The 17,497-nt window shown below is 33.1% G+C and overlaps 3 protein-coding genes across 6 annotated transcripts in view; 2 read left to right on the top strand and 1 right to left on the bottom strand.

The window, feature by feature from the left end:
- The window catches only part of LOC108904689 (integrator complex subunit 8), a 10,520-nt gene extending 9,503 nt beyond the window's left edge, over positions 1–1,017 (top strand). The window contains exon 12 of the mRNA XM_018707331.1: positions 542–1,017. Within this exon, the coding sequence (XP_018562847.1) occupies positions 542–993 (452 nt within the window). The 3' untranslated portion in view covers positions 994–1,017. The remainder of the gene's footprint in view (positions 1–541) is intronic.
- A 1,200-nt stretch (positions 1,018–2,217) lies between these two features.
- On the top strand, positions 2,218–16,767 carry LOC108904716 (DNA repair protein RAD50). Of its 4 annotated transcripts, XM_018707370.1 has the most exons (4): positions 2,218–2,317; positions 12,696–13,080; positions 13,138–13,551; positions 13,606–16,767. In XM_018707370.1, exons 2-4 carry the CDS (start codon positions 12,702–12,704, stop codon positions 16,674–16,676), a joined length of 3,864 nt encoding a protein of 1,287 aa, XP_018562886.1. In that variant the 5' UTR covers positions 2,218–2,317; positions 12,696–12,701; the 3' UTR covers positions 16,677–16,767. The 4 variants fall into 4 exon arrangements, with proteins under 4 accessions (XP_018562886.1, XP_018562883.1, XP_018562885.1 ...); XM_018707367.1 differs by having other exon boundaries at positions 12,696–13,551; XM_018707369.1 differs by lacking the exon at positions 2,218–2,317 and adding an exon at positions 12,003–12,050 and having other exon boundaries at positions 12,696–13,551.
- Positions 2,717–11,105, bottom strand: LOC108904674 (coiled-coil and C2 domain-containing protein 2A). Its single transcript, XM_023455340.1, has 11 exons — positions 11,006–11,105; positions 10,330–10,954; positions 9,476–10,269; positions 8,100–8,453; positions 7,683–8,036; positions 5,017–5,179; positions 4,741–4,917; positions 4,392–4,670; positions 3,572–3,838; positions 3,169–3,519; positions 2,717–2,966 (listed from the first exon to the last, which is right to left on the bottom strand). Exons 2-11 carry the CDS (start codon positions 10,867–10,869, stop codon positions 2,778–2,780), a joined length of 3,468 nt encoding a protein of 1,155 aa, XP_023311108.1. The 5' UTR covers positions 10,870–10,954; positions 11,006–11,105; the 3' UTR covers positions 2,717–2,777.
- Positions 16,768–17,497: the final 730 nt, after the last annotated feature.

The raw sequence follows: 17,497 nt of genomic DNA, 5'->3' as shown, positions 1-17,497 counted from the left end.
ATTAACGCCTGTACAGAGGCTTAAAGTTCATAACTTTTGGAGCCTCCGCTATAAACAAATAGAATTGTGCGAAAACTATTGCACCTACAGCGCCCACTTTTGGCACACTTTTAAAGTATGACAAAACCCTCAACTTGTCATAGGTTTTATAAAATTTTAACAATAAATGCGATAGTTATAAACAAATTAAAAAATGGACACTTTTCTTGTGTTCTTGCAATAACTTGTTTGTTTATTAACCGATTTTAATTTAACAAGTCTCATTTAGTAGATCATTTTACTCCCTACAAGCTGTCTGTGAGTCACTTTTCGCTAAAATTGATGGTTTTCCCTGCAAAGTGCAAAAACTGTTTTTCTCACTTTGCACTCTTAAATAGAAGAGTTAGCTAATAAAAGTTTTTGACTCACGAGATGAGAGATGTCTTGTATTATGTTCCTTTAGACAATTTTACAATAATATCGCGGATAGAACTTTTTTCGAGTAAAAATTTTATTTGCTTGGCCTATAAGGATAATCCTGCATAATCTGTTTCGTTTTCAGCCAATGGCCATTACCGAGCATCGTTAAGCTTTTATTTAAAGTCCTTGTTGATTTTTAACGACTTCTTCAACATACCAGTGAGGAACGACGACCACGTCTTTAGGAGAATGATAAAATGTTGTACTAGTTTAGGTTGCTACACGCAAGCTGCCGTCTTGTGTCAGTTTTTAGAAGAGACCGATTACTTGTTGGCTTTCAGGATTCTAGCAGATCAGAAAACAAGTAACGATGCAGTGGACGCATACTACCACTGTTTCTGGGATACGAGTATTCTAGAGTATTTAATTCACACTCATAATAAGAAAGGGGAGTTCCAGAGGCGTAAATGTGCGATTCAAGTTATCGGTATGTTAGAGTTAAACTCGAATAACAATGAGGAGATCCAAAGGGAGGCGAGTAATTTAAGGAAAAGTACATTTTTAAGGGCTCTTTGTAAACAGTATGTTTTTTAATTTTAAAAATAAATAAATTTTTTCTTGTAAGTTGAAATGTTTTATTAAACGCAATTAATTTTTCCATATTTTTAAAAAAAATGCCATATCGAAAAGAAAAAAATTGAGATGAATAAGACTCTAGCCAACAGTTTCAATTATATACTTTAAAATTTTGTACATGTCCCAAAAACATGGCGAGAAATAAAATCTGGTATCGTTTAAATTTTTTCCAAATTGGCGTACGCAAATTTTATTTAGATTGATATAAAATTGACAGAATTTTGTTTAAAATTCTACTTTGGTTTTAAAGCATTTTTTCTTGACGAAACAGTTTAAAGAATACAGAGATACATTTTTTTCTTGGGAAAACGGAGCGATACCTTCAGTAGCACGCCACTAATTAATGCCACGAGGTTAAGATTACATTCAATAAAAGATCTAATTACGTGAATACGCTGTAATAAATTTCAATCAAATTGTTCAGCGTAATTTGATGATATGACCGAAGCATAATTTTGTTTGGAAATTTGAACACCCTGTATCTTGAATACCACGTCTCCAAGGAAAAAAGTTTATAGAGCAAACTCTATTTTTTGGCAGCTAATCTACTCGTGCAGTTTTTGTATTTAAAGTGTAGATAAATGATAAAATGATAAATGATGCAGAGTATATAGGTAAGGTCCACTTCTTATTCTTAATTTTGTTTGGAAATTTGAACACCCTGTATCTCGAATACCACGTCTCCAAGGAAAATAGTTTATAGAGCAAACTCTATTTTTTGGCAGCTAATCTACTCGTGCAGTTTTTGTATTTAAAGTGTAGATAAATGATAAATGATACAGAGTATACAAATAAGATCCACTTCTTATTTGTGGAAGGGCGAAATGGGCGGTGACTATTAGACGCCTTCATTATAGCCATCTTTCTCTATTGCACGGATTTCTATGACTTACTTTATCGCTCTCACGTAACGGCAGATGGACCATCGGTACTTTCCGACCCTGTATGCTCGAAATCTGTTCAAAATGAAACGTCTTTGGAGTCATAAACTCTACACTGCACTCTACAACATGGGGGGCTTTCGTTTTGATAAAAAGAGTACCTATTAGCAACTAATATCAGTTCAGAGTAACTCTAAGTTGCTATTAGCTACTTAATAGCTACTATTTTTGCCAAATCGAAAGGCCCTCTGAAGGCAGTTTTTTATGTCAATTCTGGCGCCTAAAACTGCTGCAAATGCAAATGTCTAGTTTGAGTTTGATTGTGTAGTCTTTTTCTCTGTGTGTGTAGTGTAGTCAAGTTAAATGGTGTATGTCATATTTTTTTATGTTTTTAATAGAAGGTAAGGAACAATTTCAGATAATTTGAAATTTTAAACAAATATAATTAATTACTTTTGTCTTCATAACTGTATAAAGGTGGTTTTAAATCAATTACTTATTTTTTTTGTTTACGTAAAGATGTATTGTTTATTATTGTTGTGAAATAATGTTAACAACTTTTCAAAAATTTAGCTCGTTAAACACAGGAAAATTCTGATTGAAGATAGTTAAGGACTGAATAAGAATACAAATTCCAATTACCTAGGTAATTGATCATTTTGGTTAAGATCAGTTTTTGCTTTATTTGCTACTACATTTTATTCTTATTTTATTTTTTTACTTTTTTTGCTCTGGAACCTCGCTTTTATCCTCTACATTTATATTACTAAAATAAAAAAATACGTAGGATTACTCGGTGCTATAATTGTTATAATTTATTAATCAATACATAAATTCATTTTTGCTTTTATTGAATACTATTTAAACATCAATTTTGTTAATAATGTTTCCAATAAAAACCCATACTGATAGTAGTGGTCCAGGATATATATGAATATACACTGCTAAGGCAAATTCATTACTTTCCTGCCCACAAATACCCAATTTCCTCAAGTTATTGAGAATGGTGGAAATATTTAAATACGACGAGTTTATGATGTAACCAGTAACCTGAAAAAAACCCCCTTTATCTGTGCCACATAAGGGATGAAATTTTATTGATTTTCAGAAAGTAATGGTTATTATGTACCTAAAAATAATTTTCTTAGACACTGCATCTAATTTGTATTTATTACTTATTTGATTTGTATAACGATTACTTTATTTGTAAACGACAATAATTGCTGGTAATTTGAAAATAATTTTTACTTACCGCATATGAAGTGAATTTTTCATATAATTCATTTATCGTCTCATAATGATTTTTGTTATACATATAATTTATTTCAAAAGACCTCAACACATTTTTAAAATCACTCGATAAGTTACGATTCCATATAGTTCGGTCTAATTGTCTGAGTTTTGAAATTTTTTTCCTGATCTGCACTTCAATATGATTTTCCAAGCGTTCGGTTCTGACTTTTGTTTTGTAAATTATTTTGTTGTTTACGAAATGTGTAGGTGCCCCGATGTTATTGTTAAACAAAGCCAACCAATCCGACCTCCTAGTCAAGTCCAACCTTGTTAACTGCACACTGTCACCTTTCTGTGTATTTGCCCACACCTAAAAATATCCCCTTTAAACAAACCGATGGGTTATAGATTTAAAAACTCACATTTTCTCCGTTCGCCAGGCAATAAATTTTCTGTAGGGGGCAGTACGGGTCTGTTATGTTATATTTCTCATTATAATAGACGTCGTAAATGTAGTATGTTGGCGATTCCGTATCTTTCACGTATTCACGAGTGAAAACGTAAGCTGTAGATCCGTGAGGAATTCCATAGCCGACTAGTAGCCAAGCTTCCATTTTTAGGGCCAGTAAATAGCATGTAAGGGCCACCGCATGGTCGGTTATAGAACCGATCATGAAATGAAGCAGTTCCTTTGGTAAACAATATACAGGGTGATACAAAAGGGTAGGTCAAGACGTTAATTACAAATTCATTGCCATTATACCCTTAATTTTGGATTTATTTCGTTGTTTGTGGTAAAGTTATACCTATTCGGTAAACATATGGCTAAAATTAGGGATTTAGGTGTCACTTTTGACTGTTAACTCTTATTAAAGACTAGCTGACCCGACAGACGTTGTTCTGTCCAAATTTCAATAAATTTGTATGTGATGAGCATTTTCAGTTTTCCTCGAATTTACCAATTTTTCTTTCCCTCTTATTTGGACTATCACAAACATTAAAAGGAAAGAAAATTTTCCAAATGCACTTACCAACGAACAACATTTAATTTTTATTTATATAGATAATAGTTTGAACTTTAAAAAAAAGAATATTTCCTATTTACACGTTTGTGTTTCATTTATAAAATAAATTATTTGTTGTGCCTTTCTGTTCAATAATGTCCAACACATTTGTTTTTTTAATTTGTTTTTGTAGGATGGCTTAAATTTTTTTTTTCTTTTTTAAATATGATATACTTACATTTGTCGTCAGCCACACGTTATGATAAAAATAACTGCACTCCGTAAACGGAATTAAGGAGACGTATCTGAGACACTGTTCCGCCGTGACATCGAATTCTTCCAAGTTAATCTGTGGCGGTTCCAAAGGCTTCAAGTATCTCGTAATGCATGTCGTTTTGGCGTTTGTGTCCACCGCCAGTGCGGAGAATTTTCTTGCTGGAAAACCGTCGTTGTAGCTTAGATTCCACTTTACGACGTGTTGTTGTATATAAGGTAAATCGTTACAAGGCATACTCTCCTAAAAGTTTATGCTTGTTCGTGACTAACAAATCATCGTTGGGTGGTAGATTGTTTGTTTTAACACATACCATATTGATGATCAATTTTGGTACATTTGGGGTGGTACTGAGCTCCATTTGGATGTAAGTGTGGTGGTAGTGTGAATGCAAATTATTGATTTTTGGAGATTTCGATATATGTTTCTCTGCTTCCGTCTCATATCCTAGGAGCAATTGAGCTAATTTTACTTTGAATAATCCGGACATCTGCATATGAAAAGTACAAATTATTATTTGAGCCGGTGTAAGCACGGTGCTGTGATGTACAAAAATAAGTGATTAAACGCCTATAGCCCAATGACTTACAGATGTAGAGTAACAAACAGCCGAAAGTGGAATTTCTACGGCTCCCAACCAACTGTAGTGTTTCTTATTTTGGTGTTTTAACATTGAATCGTACTCATCATATAGGTTTACGGTAATCGTTCCGTTTAAAGATTCCGGATTTAAATAATCGATATTTTGGTACCTGCAAAAATATAATGTTTATCTTAACTTTAAGTGGGGGGTAAATTTTTTTTTTGGCGTCCCACCAAGGATTGTAAATATCGATATCTCGGAAAGTACTAATCCGGTACATCGGAAAATTTGGCAACCTAGCAAAGGCAGTAGGGCCAACACAGCTAAAATATTTAGAACTTTATGGTGCTTCCGGTTACACCGGAAGTCGACATTAACTTATTTTGAATGGCTATACAGGGTGTGCCATTTAACACTCCCACTGCCAATATCTCCGAAATGAAGAAATTCATTTTAATTTCGGAAACTGGGGTTGTTAGATCCCTCGAATAGCTTCAAATTGTAGTTAGAATTGTTAGTTCAAAATTTTCTGTATAGATGGCATGGCGATACTAAAATTCTTTGTTCCCTGGAACGTGGAAATGCAGTCCATCTGAAAGATCATTGAATTTTGAGTAATTTTTGTAATATAAGGTTTTTCCCTATATTTACTTGTTTTCGAGATATGTCGACTTCAATATGCAATGTATGATATAACAGGACAATCTGTTATTTTATTTAAATCACACCGAGACAAAATATTCTTTTAAAATATTGTTATAATGGCTTTATTCACATCACGTACTAACTAATAAACAATAAATTATGAAAAAAAAACGAATGATAACTACAGAAAAAAAAATGTACAATGGTAAATCTTATAAGGGACAGAGATGAACCGTATTTTATCAAATGTTATTAAAAAATGCAGTCATAGGTGGCTCATGTCATTTGTTTAAAACGAAACAATGACAGATGACACATATTAGTTTTCCAATAATTACAGTTTTATCAGTTTGCATCTTTCAATTTAACTATACTAGTTATACGATTTACGATTGTACAATTTTTTTTTCTGTAGTTGATCATTTGTTTCTTTTATAATTTATTGTTTGTTAGTTAGTATGTGGTGTGAATAAAGTCATTATAACAATATTTTAAAAGAATATTTTGTCTCGGTGTGATTTAGATAAAATAATATATTTTCCTGTTACATCACACATTGCATATTGAAGTCGACATTTCTCGAAAACAAGTAAATATAGGGAAAAACTTTATATTACAAAAATTACTCAAAATTTAACGATCTTTCAGATGGACGGCATTTTCACGCTTCAGGGATCAATTTTCTTTTTAATATCGCTACGCCAACTGTACAGAAAGATTTGAACTAACAATTCTAACCACAATTTGAAGCTATTTGAGGGACCTAACAACTCCAATTTCCGGAACTAAAATAAATTTCTTAATTTCGGAGATATTGGCAGCAGGAGTGTCAAATGGCACACCCTGTATATTCCATTTTCAAATTCTACATGAAATTTGAGAATAACTTTATTAAATATTCCCTATACAAAGGAGTTATAAATTTTGACAATATTAATCATTAAAGAAAAAATTTGAGATATGCAAGGGTCCGGAGATGCTAGTAACTCTTTTTCAGGAGCGTGATGTAGTGTATTTTCGGTACCTATAGAGGGCATAGGTAATACTACATTATGCTTTACCAACAAATTAAAACATTTAATACTAGGTGTTTAATTTTTGCTGTTACATTTTGATAACTTCAAACAGCTATAACTTTGTTAACTTTAATGGAACACCCCGTATTTTTTTACTGTCGTGTGCAGATTGAAATTTTCTTTCGAGCCATATAAACATTGTTAGGGTTGCTGTTACTACTTTTAGAGATGTTTGCAATTTTATATTTTTTGGATAGTTTTTCTCTTATCAGACTTGTCAAATTAGCCATGACCAGAAACACTCCAAAAATAATTGACATTTGTCAAGTTAGTTGTCAAATTATTGTTTGAGGATAATTTTAATTTGTTTGTTATTTATGGAAAATGTGGCAAAATAATTTCAAGAACATGTAGAATGCCGCTTTGAACAAAAATATAATCAAAATATCAAACAAACATTTTTTTTGGATGCTCTATATCTCAAGGACCAATGTTCATATAAAACATGTCCATATGAACTTTTTATCTTAAAATTAGTCAAAGATTCACCCTTTAAAGTTTGTACAGGTACTTAATAAACATCGTGTATTTAAAATATTTTTTAGAATCGATCAAGTTTTTAATAAAAGTATTTGTTACTATTTTTTTTAAGCACTGTGAATCTCAGTATCAATGACCTCTGACATTGATCAATTTTAGATGAACTACATAATATCAATCCACCTGATGTGATATAACAGGTCGCTAGGCAAGCAAAAAAATAAACGACCAATGTTAATTCGGGGAAACAAGAATGACCCCTTCATTTTATTACATTTATTTTAGTTTTTAGTTCACGAGGTATTATGGTAGCCAATTTCGCGACTTCGTGACTGCATGAAGTATTACAATGTCAATATGGTGTGTTTATGTGTCTTCATTGTTAAATTTCTCTGTTACATTATGAAAAAACATATACACAAATCAAGAAAAATGAAATGTACTCTGTATCATACTTTGTTTTATACTTACTCTAAAGGAATTGTTAAGGTGTCATTCCAAACTGGATTGAGACCGCTGGAACTGTTTGTTCGGATTGATATGTTTTCGTACGATACTTCTACAAAAGGCTTCACTTCATTTTCATTAGATCCAGCTTTGCTGATTTCAGATCCCGATAAAGAGTGCTTGTTAAACGTGCTTTTATTTCTACTTGGTACGTTTTTCGCGGAAATAATTTTTATGGTAATGTTATATTGTTGGGATAGGTTGTGGTGTTCTTGAGGTTCATTTTCCAATGGGGTTTTAGGTTTAATTGATATAGGTGCGTTTGGTTTCCAGTGAAACCAATTAAAGAAGTTTTTTAATACAGTCTTCAATAGAACTCTTAAAGCACAGAAGGGATGTAAGCCAAAAAAAATGTTTTTCTCTTAGACAACTAGTACTTACTCAAAATGTGCTAAATACTTTTCATCTACAACACTTTCATATACCAGATTGTTGTCCGAACTTTTACATATCTGGAATAATTTCTTGTAAATTTGCTTCAAATATTTTCTACCATGGTTTTCTTGCGTGTCAATTTCATTCTCAGTAGTTTGAGTGATGTATTTGTGCTCTTCGAGTTTATGTCTTTTTATAATATCTAAAGTGTTAAATGGAATTTCTTTTATTCGGTTAGGAATAACAACGCCATCAAATTCAGTTTCATTCTGATCTCTCAAATGCAGAATTTTAAATCTGATATTTTGGTCTATTTCTCGCAGGTCACAAAACTTCAAATCTTCCATATAAGGACTCAATCTGAAATGGTTTTTGTACAAATGATTTGTATTTTATGCACATAAATTAAATGTTTTACTGCAGAGTAATATTTAGATTACATAAAGTTTTTCTCTGTGTATTTATTTGTATTTTTATAGAGCGTGTAACTAGTCAATATAGACGAAATGCTGAACATTAAAAATTAATGGTCTGGTCAAAATAGACATTTCAAATAACGAAAATTCCAACAGAGCTAAATTTTGGTGGAGACCTTGGGTACACCATTAGAAATAAATTATCAAAAGTCCCCATCGATCACATGTGTGCTAAAAAAGTTATTCGGGGTCAAATGTCAAAATTTGAGGTTTTTTGGATTTTTTTCGAAAACGGTAAGTTTTATCAAAAAAGTAGCCCAGACAAAAATTATAGATCTTAAAATTATCTACAAATATGGTACTTATACTTTTTTTTTCTAAGGGGATCGATGGGGACTTTTGACACTTTATTTCTAAAGGTTTACCCAAGGTCTACAGCAAAATTTAGCTCTGTCGGAATTTTCGTTATTTGACCACTATTTTTATGACTAATTTGCCTGGACTATAATATTTTTTGCATAATTTATTAAATATTAACTTATATTGATATCACATGCGTTACTTATTGTGAGTAAAATTAATTTATGTTTTAAAATAATTATTTTTACTGTATAATAAAAGTACATAATTGAAATTTAAATCATTTCAGGTTTTTAATAAACAGTGTTTGTTACTATATTTTTTAAAGCACTGTGTTTAGTTTGTGAATCTTGATGTCAGTGACCTCGGACACTGTGTATGTGGTGTGTTTGTGTGTGTTCATTGTTAAATCTATGTGTTATAATACGAAAAAATTTACGTTACACTAGCCCATCCAGTGAGGTATGAAAATTACAAGAATAGGTAAAGAATCAGGTTTTACGACGGAATTTCAGAAAACATACTTATGATACATTTTTATAAATGTCGAAGTTGTACCCCTGTTCTGTCAGTTCTTATGCAAAACACCCTGTGTACATACATTACCTAAAATTATTATTTTTGAAAAGCTTCGGTTCACAACTTGCCATATATTCAAAAAACACGACGTTCCTTGGATCTTGAGGATCCGGGACACTTTGACCCATCCATTCTGATAATTTACCTATGTTGATTGAAAGATTCTTATTAGTGATATCTTTTAGTAACTCGATTTGCTCTCCTAGCGGATCTTTTCGTATTACAGACTTTTTCTGCCAACCTACAAAATACTTTATATATCCCGTCGTAGTCAAATCGTAATTGCTGTTTAGGAGTGTTAAGTCAACACTTTCCAGTGCTTTTTTTAAATTGGTACCACTTCCGATACCGGCGTGCTTATGATGCACAATTTCCTTTACTTCAAATGTAGTTTTAATGGGCTTACTGCTCACAGATGAAAAGTTTTGAGTTGGAACCATAATGATAATTTCGCATATTTTTTTCGTTGCCAAGCCTTTTTGCTGCTCGATGACTTCGATATTTAAACATTTTGGCACTTTCTGCAGCTGAATAGCAAACGTTTCTTTTAGATTTAAAAGAAAATCGTCACTAAGGTCTATCGCTTTAGATTTGCAAACAGGAACTTTGTCGCATAATATGTTTAAATACATTTTAGTGGATCTGACGGAATTTCTTCTGCTAACTTCTTTACTATCTTCTACTGTTTCCGTTATTTCATGATTTTCGGAGAGTGATAATTTTAAGACGGGTTCTCCAGGCGCTCGGAAACTTTGTTGGAATATGTTGTCCAGATCTTTTCTTATATCTTCGTTGGTAGTAAAATTAGTCTTTTTGTCGTCGTTTTCCACATCTGTGCTAACCGGTTTAATTTTATTTTCTGATTGTTCCTTTTCGTCAATTTTATTCTCCTTGATCATTTCACAAAACGTCTCGTCAAATTCCCGATTGTAGTTTGTTCTATCAGTTTCATAATCAAGTTTTTCCTTTTTTATAAGCAATTTTATGTTCGTATTTGAAAACTTTTGTTTTTCCCTAATTTTTTTAATTTGCTTCCAGGTATTTAGTATGTCCTTCAAGTTCTCTCTTTCTTTTCTCCTTTCTTCGAAATACACCTTTCTTACCTTTTGGATGTCCCTGTCAACTTTTCTAATTCGTTTCGAAGCACCTTCATCAACTTTTCTGTTCCCCATGTTCTGTCTAAGATATCTCAATGCTTCGAGCTGAGTTTTTACTCTATCAGTCGTATTGTTTTTAATACAGAGAGAGTATTGATCGTATAAATTACACAATTTTACTGCTAAAACATGTTCAAGGCTGAATAGGGGATGATGCGTAAATTTTAATTCAGCCAAGTAGATTTCTAATATATTTTCTTTGATTATTACTATTTCGTTACATTTATCTTTGATAATGGGAGATTTAGGATCGTTTATTTCCATTTTTTCAATTTTCTCTGGTCTGATTGACGTTTCGGTTAAGGGATTATCCGAAAATTCTAGTCTGTCATAAGAGTTGAACCATTTTCTGTAAATAATGGTACTTTGTAATATATTTTTATAGAGTTTAAACACTTACTTCTCGTCATTTGCTAAGAATCTCTGCTCCAGCACATTAATACACTGCCTTTTAATTTTACGATTTTGATTTACGTAAAGCCCTTCTTCTAAACATTTTTGCTCGCCGCTTGTTAATTTATTAATGTTTATCGACTTTCTGTAAAAAGGAAGTTTAACAATATCCTATTATTAATGTTATTTAAATTACCCATTAGGTACGATAAAAGAGTCTTTTTCAGAGACTTCCAAGCGAAAGTTTTCCAGTTGTGGAAGGGAATAAAAAGCAAATATGTTTTTATTTTCTTTCAATTGAGATTCACTATCAAGTTTTGTATTGTCATCCTAAAAAATTTTTAAATTAATGATATGGTCTTTGTACTTTTTTAATTAAGCTATCATTGTAAAAGTAGCACTAAGAATAACTTTTCTAATTTAAAAAAAAAATACCTCTTTGGCTTGATCTCTGGTACCAGAAAAAAATTTTGCATTTCCTGTAAGTGAGTCGCTACTAAATGTTTCAAACATATTTTTAACAGATTCTATTTTATTGTGGATACGATTTTCTTTAGACGTTTTTATATTACGGTTTCTACTTTCCCTTATCTTTTCTTTACTTGGTTTATTTTCAGATTTAGTACTTTCATCAAACTTCTCTATAATTTCCTGTTGGTCACTTTTTGAACTCAAGTTCGTTGAAGTTGAGTTCGAATAACTTTTCAGATTTCCATCGTTTTTTTTTGACGAAACCGAGGTTGAAACTACTGCTAACTCCATTACTTTTTCCTAAACACTATTACTTTATTTGTTATAAGTTTTATATTAATATACACGGTATATACAATTAATTCTCGGTTTACACTTATATGCATACATGACAGGTTTGTTTGTATTAAGTTGCCATAGCAATAGCTGGGCCGTGTTCTTTTATTCATTTCAATGTGATGGATTCTGTAGAGCCAATCAGAAATTAGAACATTTTAAACATACCAATAACAACACTGCCACTGCCCTTGTAATAATTTGTAAGGTTGTAGCATAACAAAATTATATCTATTACAAAATTGGTAAGAAATTTCAAATATTTTTGAGATAAAAGAAGAAATATTAAAAATTTTTATTGTTTAGTTCATTTTAATTTTGACATTACAATCATGTATTTATTTATTTCATAGATCTATACTATTAGATCTGTGATTTATTTAAACCTGTTTTCTACCACGTAAATGAATTGTTCTCAAGAAATTGGTTATGAAATTCTCATTATTTGCCATATTCGTGGCACCTTTTTGCACATTACTACAAATTGGTCAATTTATTGGTAAAATTTAGGGTTATTTTTATAATAATTATACCAGCTAACCATTTTATGCCAGGATATGCTGTTTACTATAAATATTTAAGATGGAATCAAAATAGTATAACTAAAACGATATTATTAAATGAATATTAAGTGATTAGAAATTCCCAAAATTGCCAATAAATTAGCTCTAATGTCTCCAATTTTTTAGCTGATTTATTTGTTTGGAAATTTATCAGTTTTTGTGTTACGAGTAACTTGGCCAATTTTTTTTATTAATTTATTGGGTTAAGCAATGATGGTTGTAAAATAAGTTTTAATAGATACTGTAGCTTATAAAATAATGTTACCCATGTTTTAAAATTTAACTTAAAATGATATACACTTTTAAATAAATACCTCTTGTTTTTAGATAAAAATGGCGTTACTGCAAAGCCTTCAAATTTGCGGCGTAAGGAGTTTCAGCCCTGATACTGTCGAGACTATTTACTTTAATACTCCAGTGACGCTATTCCTGGGTCAGAATGGCAGCGGAAAAACCACGATCATAGAAAGCATTAGATTCGCCCTAACCAGTGAGTTGCCAGCTGGATCGAGCAACGGCCAGGGTTTCGTTAATGATCCGAAAATATCTAATAAATCCTCCACAAAGGCCAGCGTAAAAATAAAGTTTTTGGATTGCCAAGGACACGAAATAACAGTATCGAGGTTCATGTTGGTGTCTACGAAAGCTGGAGGAGGTTTGACGTTCAAAAAATTGGCTGTGCACGTCCGCAAACGGGATAAAGATGAACCTGGTAATCCAAAAGATATTTCTGGAAGGTGTATAGATATTGATAATTACTGTTCTACAGCCTTGAATGTTTCCAAGTCCATATTGAATAATGTCATTTTTTGTCATCAAGAAAATTCCGCTTGGCCCTTAGATGAACCCAAAAAGCTTAAGGAAAAGTTTGATGAAATATTCGACGCCGTCAAATACAATAAGTGCGTTGAAACGTTTAGGAAGTACATAAAAGAAAAACAGAACAATGTAAAGGTTCTTAAAGAAAGACTTTCAACAAAAAAATTGATAAAAGACGAAGTTGAAAGGAAGAGAGGCAGATACAATGAAAAAAATGATAAGTTGACTGAAGTTAATGATAGGATCAAAGAGAGAGAGACTAAGCTTAACCCTATGGACGATAGAATGGAAGAAATTTTAAATTTGGAAGTTTCTATCAGTACTTTACAGAGGAAATTGACTGGAAAAGAAACGGAAAAGAAAGGTGAGACCTCTTAATTCATATTCACTAAAATTAACTTAAAAAATTCTATTTTAGGAGTTATTGAGCAGCAGGACACTATAAAAGAACACATCTCGTACGTATTTGAGGGATCTGATGAAGAATTAGCAAATAAAATGGTATCTTTCCAAGAAGAACAAGAAGCCGAGAAAACTAGAATAATAGAGCTAGAAAATCGTAGTAAAGAAATAAATGCTAAAAATGACGAACTGAAAGAAAATATGCAGAAAATACAAGTTAAAATTGGGGAACTTAAAGAAGAACAAAAGCAACATAATCAGAGAATTGCAGAAAATAAGACGTTACTAGAAAAGACAGCATCAAAACTAGAAATAACCATCTCCCCTGATAGCAAAGAAGATAAATCGATTATATCTGATATAAAACAAGCTTTGAAGGCGTCTGAAAAGGCGTTTGAAGATTTGGTTAAACAAATTGATTTGGAAGAGAAGAATTTACAAAATGAAATCGATAACACGAGAGAAAAATACGTTAAGACAAAACAGATGATTTCGTCAAAGAACGACTTAATAGAGGAATCTCAGAAAAAAATCAAAGACATCAATTGCAAGTTAGAGGAGCTGGATACTTCCGATTCCCAACTGACGATTATAGCAGATAACATAAAAAAACTTCAAGTCACCCTAACAAACTTAAAAAATTCTTTCAATGAAAACGAAAAACTAAGCGAGATCGAGGAAATGAAAGAACTTATCCAAGAAAAAGAAAATTATCTGCGCAAACTCGAAAGAGAAAACAGGATTTTGCAGCAAAATTACGCGACCGAGCAAAAGATCGATAGGGAAAAGTCGCTCGTTATTGAGAAACAAGGGGAAGTTAACAGGATTAAAACTAAACACCTACAAAATTTGCAAGAGCTGTTCGGCGAAAACGTGCCTGAGAAAAACTTAAGGAAATCCGTGACCGAGATTCAAAATAAGGCAGATGCCAAATACAAAACAATTACCAACACCATAAACGAGTTGCAGAAGAAAGTTACAACTCTCGAAACGAACATTCGACATCAAAAAGACAAACTGGAAAGCTCCCGTAAAGAATTGGATACCGACAAAAAAAAAGTGGAAGATCTTTGCTTGGGAAGACCGTTTAACGAAGTCCTTACCGAAAACTACAATAAAAAGGAGAAACTGCAGAAGGACAAAGGGCAGTACAGTTCCGCAAAAATTATGTACGAAGCCTTCATTAACAAATTCGAAAGAGAATCGCCTTGCTGTCCCATATGCCAGACGGATTTCTCTGAAAAAAAATCCATCGTCAAAGACATCATCCAAGACTTGAAGAAAAAAATCGAGAGAATCCCCCTACAACTAATTCAAATCGAGAAGGACCTGAAGACCACCGAGGAAAATTACAACAAACTGCAACAACTGAAACCGGTGAACGACAACATTGAAATGTTAACAAACGCAAAAATCCCGCTGATGGAGGAAGAACTCATTAACCTAAGAACAAAATACGACACTTTTTCCGAACAGTTACGCTCGGAAAGGAACAATTCCACGGCCCCGCAAAACACGATCGAAGTTTGTAAATCTATGATAACAGACGTGACCCTACTGGACCAATACATGTCGGACATGGAAAAATCCAACAACTTTTTGGCCGAATTGGAATCTACCATCGTAAACGTACCATCTAATCGGTCGAGACAGGAAACGGAGGCAGAAATCGACAGTGTCAATGCCGAGCTTAAGAATCACAGGAGCCAGTACGATTCGAATAAGACGATGGTCGATTCGCACCGAGACAGATGTCAGAGGTTAAATAATAACATACAGACTGAAACGCAGAGGCAGATAGAGATGCAAAAGTTAGTGCAACAGAAACCGCTCCTCGAGGTCCAAAAAGAAGAGTACACGGAGAAGCTAATGGTGCTCAAGATGGAAATACAGGAACACGGTGACGTTTTAAATAATCTCAAAGGAGACTTAGCAAAAGTCACGGAAGAAAGACAAAACACGGTTATGAACAACAGAAAAGTTAAGGAAGAAAAACAGAGCGAAATAATGGCCGTTAAGAACATGATCGCGGAAATAAATAAATTACAAAAACAAATCGACTTGTATGTGAAGAATAACAATAACGCCAAACTAGAAGAGGCCATCGCGGAATTGGCGGATCTGAAAACGAAGGAGAAGAAACTCGAAGATACTAAAGTCGCCATCACCGAAATTATATCCACGAAAAAACAGAATCTCGCCAAACAACAAATTAACTTCAGGGCACTCAAAGATAACGAGACCCTGCGCGAAAAACAAAAGTTAGAGATGAGGCTGGAAACGGAGATTGTCAACTTGAAGAAACAAATAGGCGACTACAACATTAAATCTATATACGAGGAGAAACAAAGACTGCAACGGAAAATAGAGAGCCACCATAAGGAAATCAGCACGTTAAAGGGCCAAGAAGAAGAGATGAAGAAGCAGCTGTCGGAAATGGAGAGCGATTTGGAAAAGCCCGACAACAAAAACGCCTTCAATAACTACAAAAAGCAATATTACGAATTGAGAGTAAACGAAGTCGCCATCAAGGATTTAAGCAACTACGTCGGCGTTTTGGAACGATCCGTGTTGCAGTTCCACAAGGAAAGGATGGTTCAAATCAATAAAATTATCAGGGAACTTTGGAGGAACATATACAGGGGCAACGATATCGATTACATAGAGATCAAGACAGACGAGTGTATGACCGGCGGAGTGAACAGGAGACGCACTTATAACTATAAGGTCGTTCAAATAAAGAAGGGTGTGGAACTGGAGATGAGAGGCAGGTGCAGCGCGGGGCAGAAGGTTCTGGCGTGTTTAGTGATTCGTATGGCGCTGGCCGAAACGTTCAGCGCTCATTGCGGAATATTGGCGTTGGACGAACCCACCACGAATTTGGACAGGGAAAATATTCTCAGCTTGAGCGATGCCTTGTCGCGGATAATAGCCACTAGGGAGAAAGAAAAAAATTTTCAGCTTCTGATTATTACTCACGATGAAGAATTTTTAAACACTTTAACCAGGGTGCAGAGTCTCGACTGTTATTGGAAAGTGAAGAGAAACGAGGAAGGATTTTCTAAACTCCAGAAGGAGTTCTTGTAATGTGATTATTTTTTTTGTAGGATACTGCTTATTATTTTGTTATTATTGGCAAAATGCCAAATATACGGTTTAAATATATTTTAAAATAGAATTTTTGAGTTTTAATATTTTTTTTTATTGTAACAATATAATTTTGCCAGACTTATTGGATAAAATCCATGAAATTTTACTTTTAATAGTTCAAAATTATTATCTATTTGGCGTTTCGTCTAAAAATGAGATTATTTCAATTTAAAAAATTGCCGCGTTTTTTGCAGTGACTAATGTTTGTTATAGATTGGTAAACCTGTTAATGCTAAGATTTAATGGGAAGTTTCTTTTAATATGTTCAGTTCAAAATGTATAAAAGTGTACTCAAACACTTAATGCCCTTTAACGTCTCTTAACACGCGGTGCTTCATCCATGTGGTATACAGGGTAGGAAAGTACCGATGGTCTATTAGAAGTTACGTGAGAGCGATAAAGTAAGCCATAGAAATCCATATGATAGACAAGGATGGCTATAATGAAGGCGTCTAAATAGTCAACGCCCATTTCGCCCTTCCACAAATAAGATCCACTTCTTATTTGTGGAAGGGCGAAATGGGCGTTGACTATTTAGACGCCTTCATTATAGCCATCCTTGTTTATCACATGGATTTCTATGGCTTACTTTATCGCTCTCACGTAACTTCTGATAGACCATCGGTACTTTCCTACGCTGTATGCTCTAATCGCCCAGTTACCTCTAATAGTATATAATCGAAGTGTAAAATAGAGAATTTCGGAATTTTTATAGATGCAAATATCTAAGTTAAATGAGACAATTTTGAAATTACGCC

This window comes from Anoplophora glabripennis, unplaced genomic scaffold (assembly GCF_000390285.2).
Source record: "Anoplophora glabripennis isolate ALB-LARVAE unplaced genomic scaffold, Agla_2.0 scaffold206, whole genome shotgun sequence".
NCBI classification, from domain to species: domain Eukaryota; kingdom Metazoa; phylum Arthropoda; class Insecta; order Coleoptera; family Cerambycidae; genus Anoplophora; species Anoplophora glabripennis.
The sequence above is the reverse complement of the archived record's forward strand: the minus strand, read 5'-3'. Positions and strand labels throughout refer to the sequence as shown.

Excerpts from the sequence above, each read along its gene's own strand:
- LOC108904716 (XM_018707367.1), top strand. The coding sequence starts at position 12,702 with ATGGCGTTACTGCAAAGCCTTCAAATTTGCGGCGTAAGGAGTTTCAGC. Across the intron at positions 13,552-13,605 it reads AAAAGAAACGGAAAAGAAAG|GAGTTATTGAGCAGCAGGAC; the intron begins GTGAGACCTCTT and ends ATTCTATTTTAG.
- LOC108904674 (XM_023455340.1), bottom strand. The coding sequence starts at position 10,869 with ATGGAAATAAACGATCCTAAATCTCCCATTATCAAAGATAAATGTAAC. Across the intron at positions 5,180-7,682 it reads ACCTTAACAATTCCTTTAGA|GTACCAAAATATCGATTATT; the intron begins GTAAGTATAAAA and ends ATATTTTTGCAG. Across the intron at positions 4,918-5,016 it reads CTGTTTGTTACTCTACATCT|ATGTCCGGATTATTCAAAGT; the intron begins GTAAGTCATTGG and ends TTTCATATGCAG.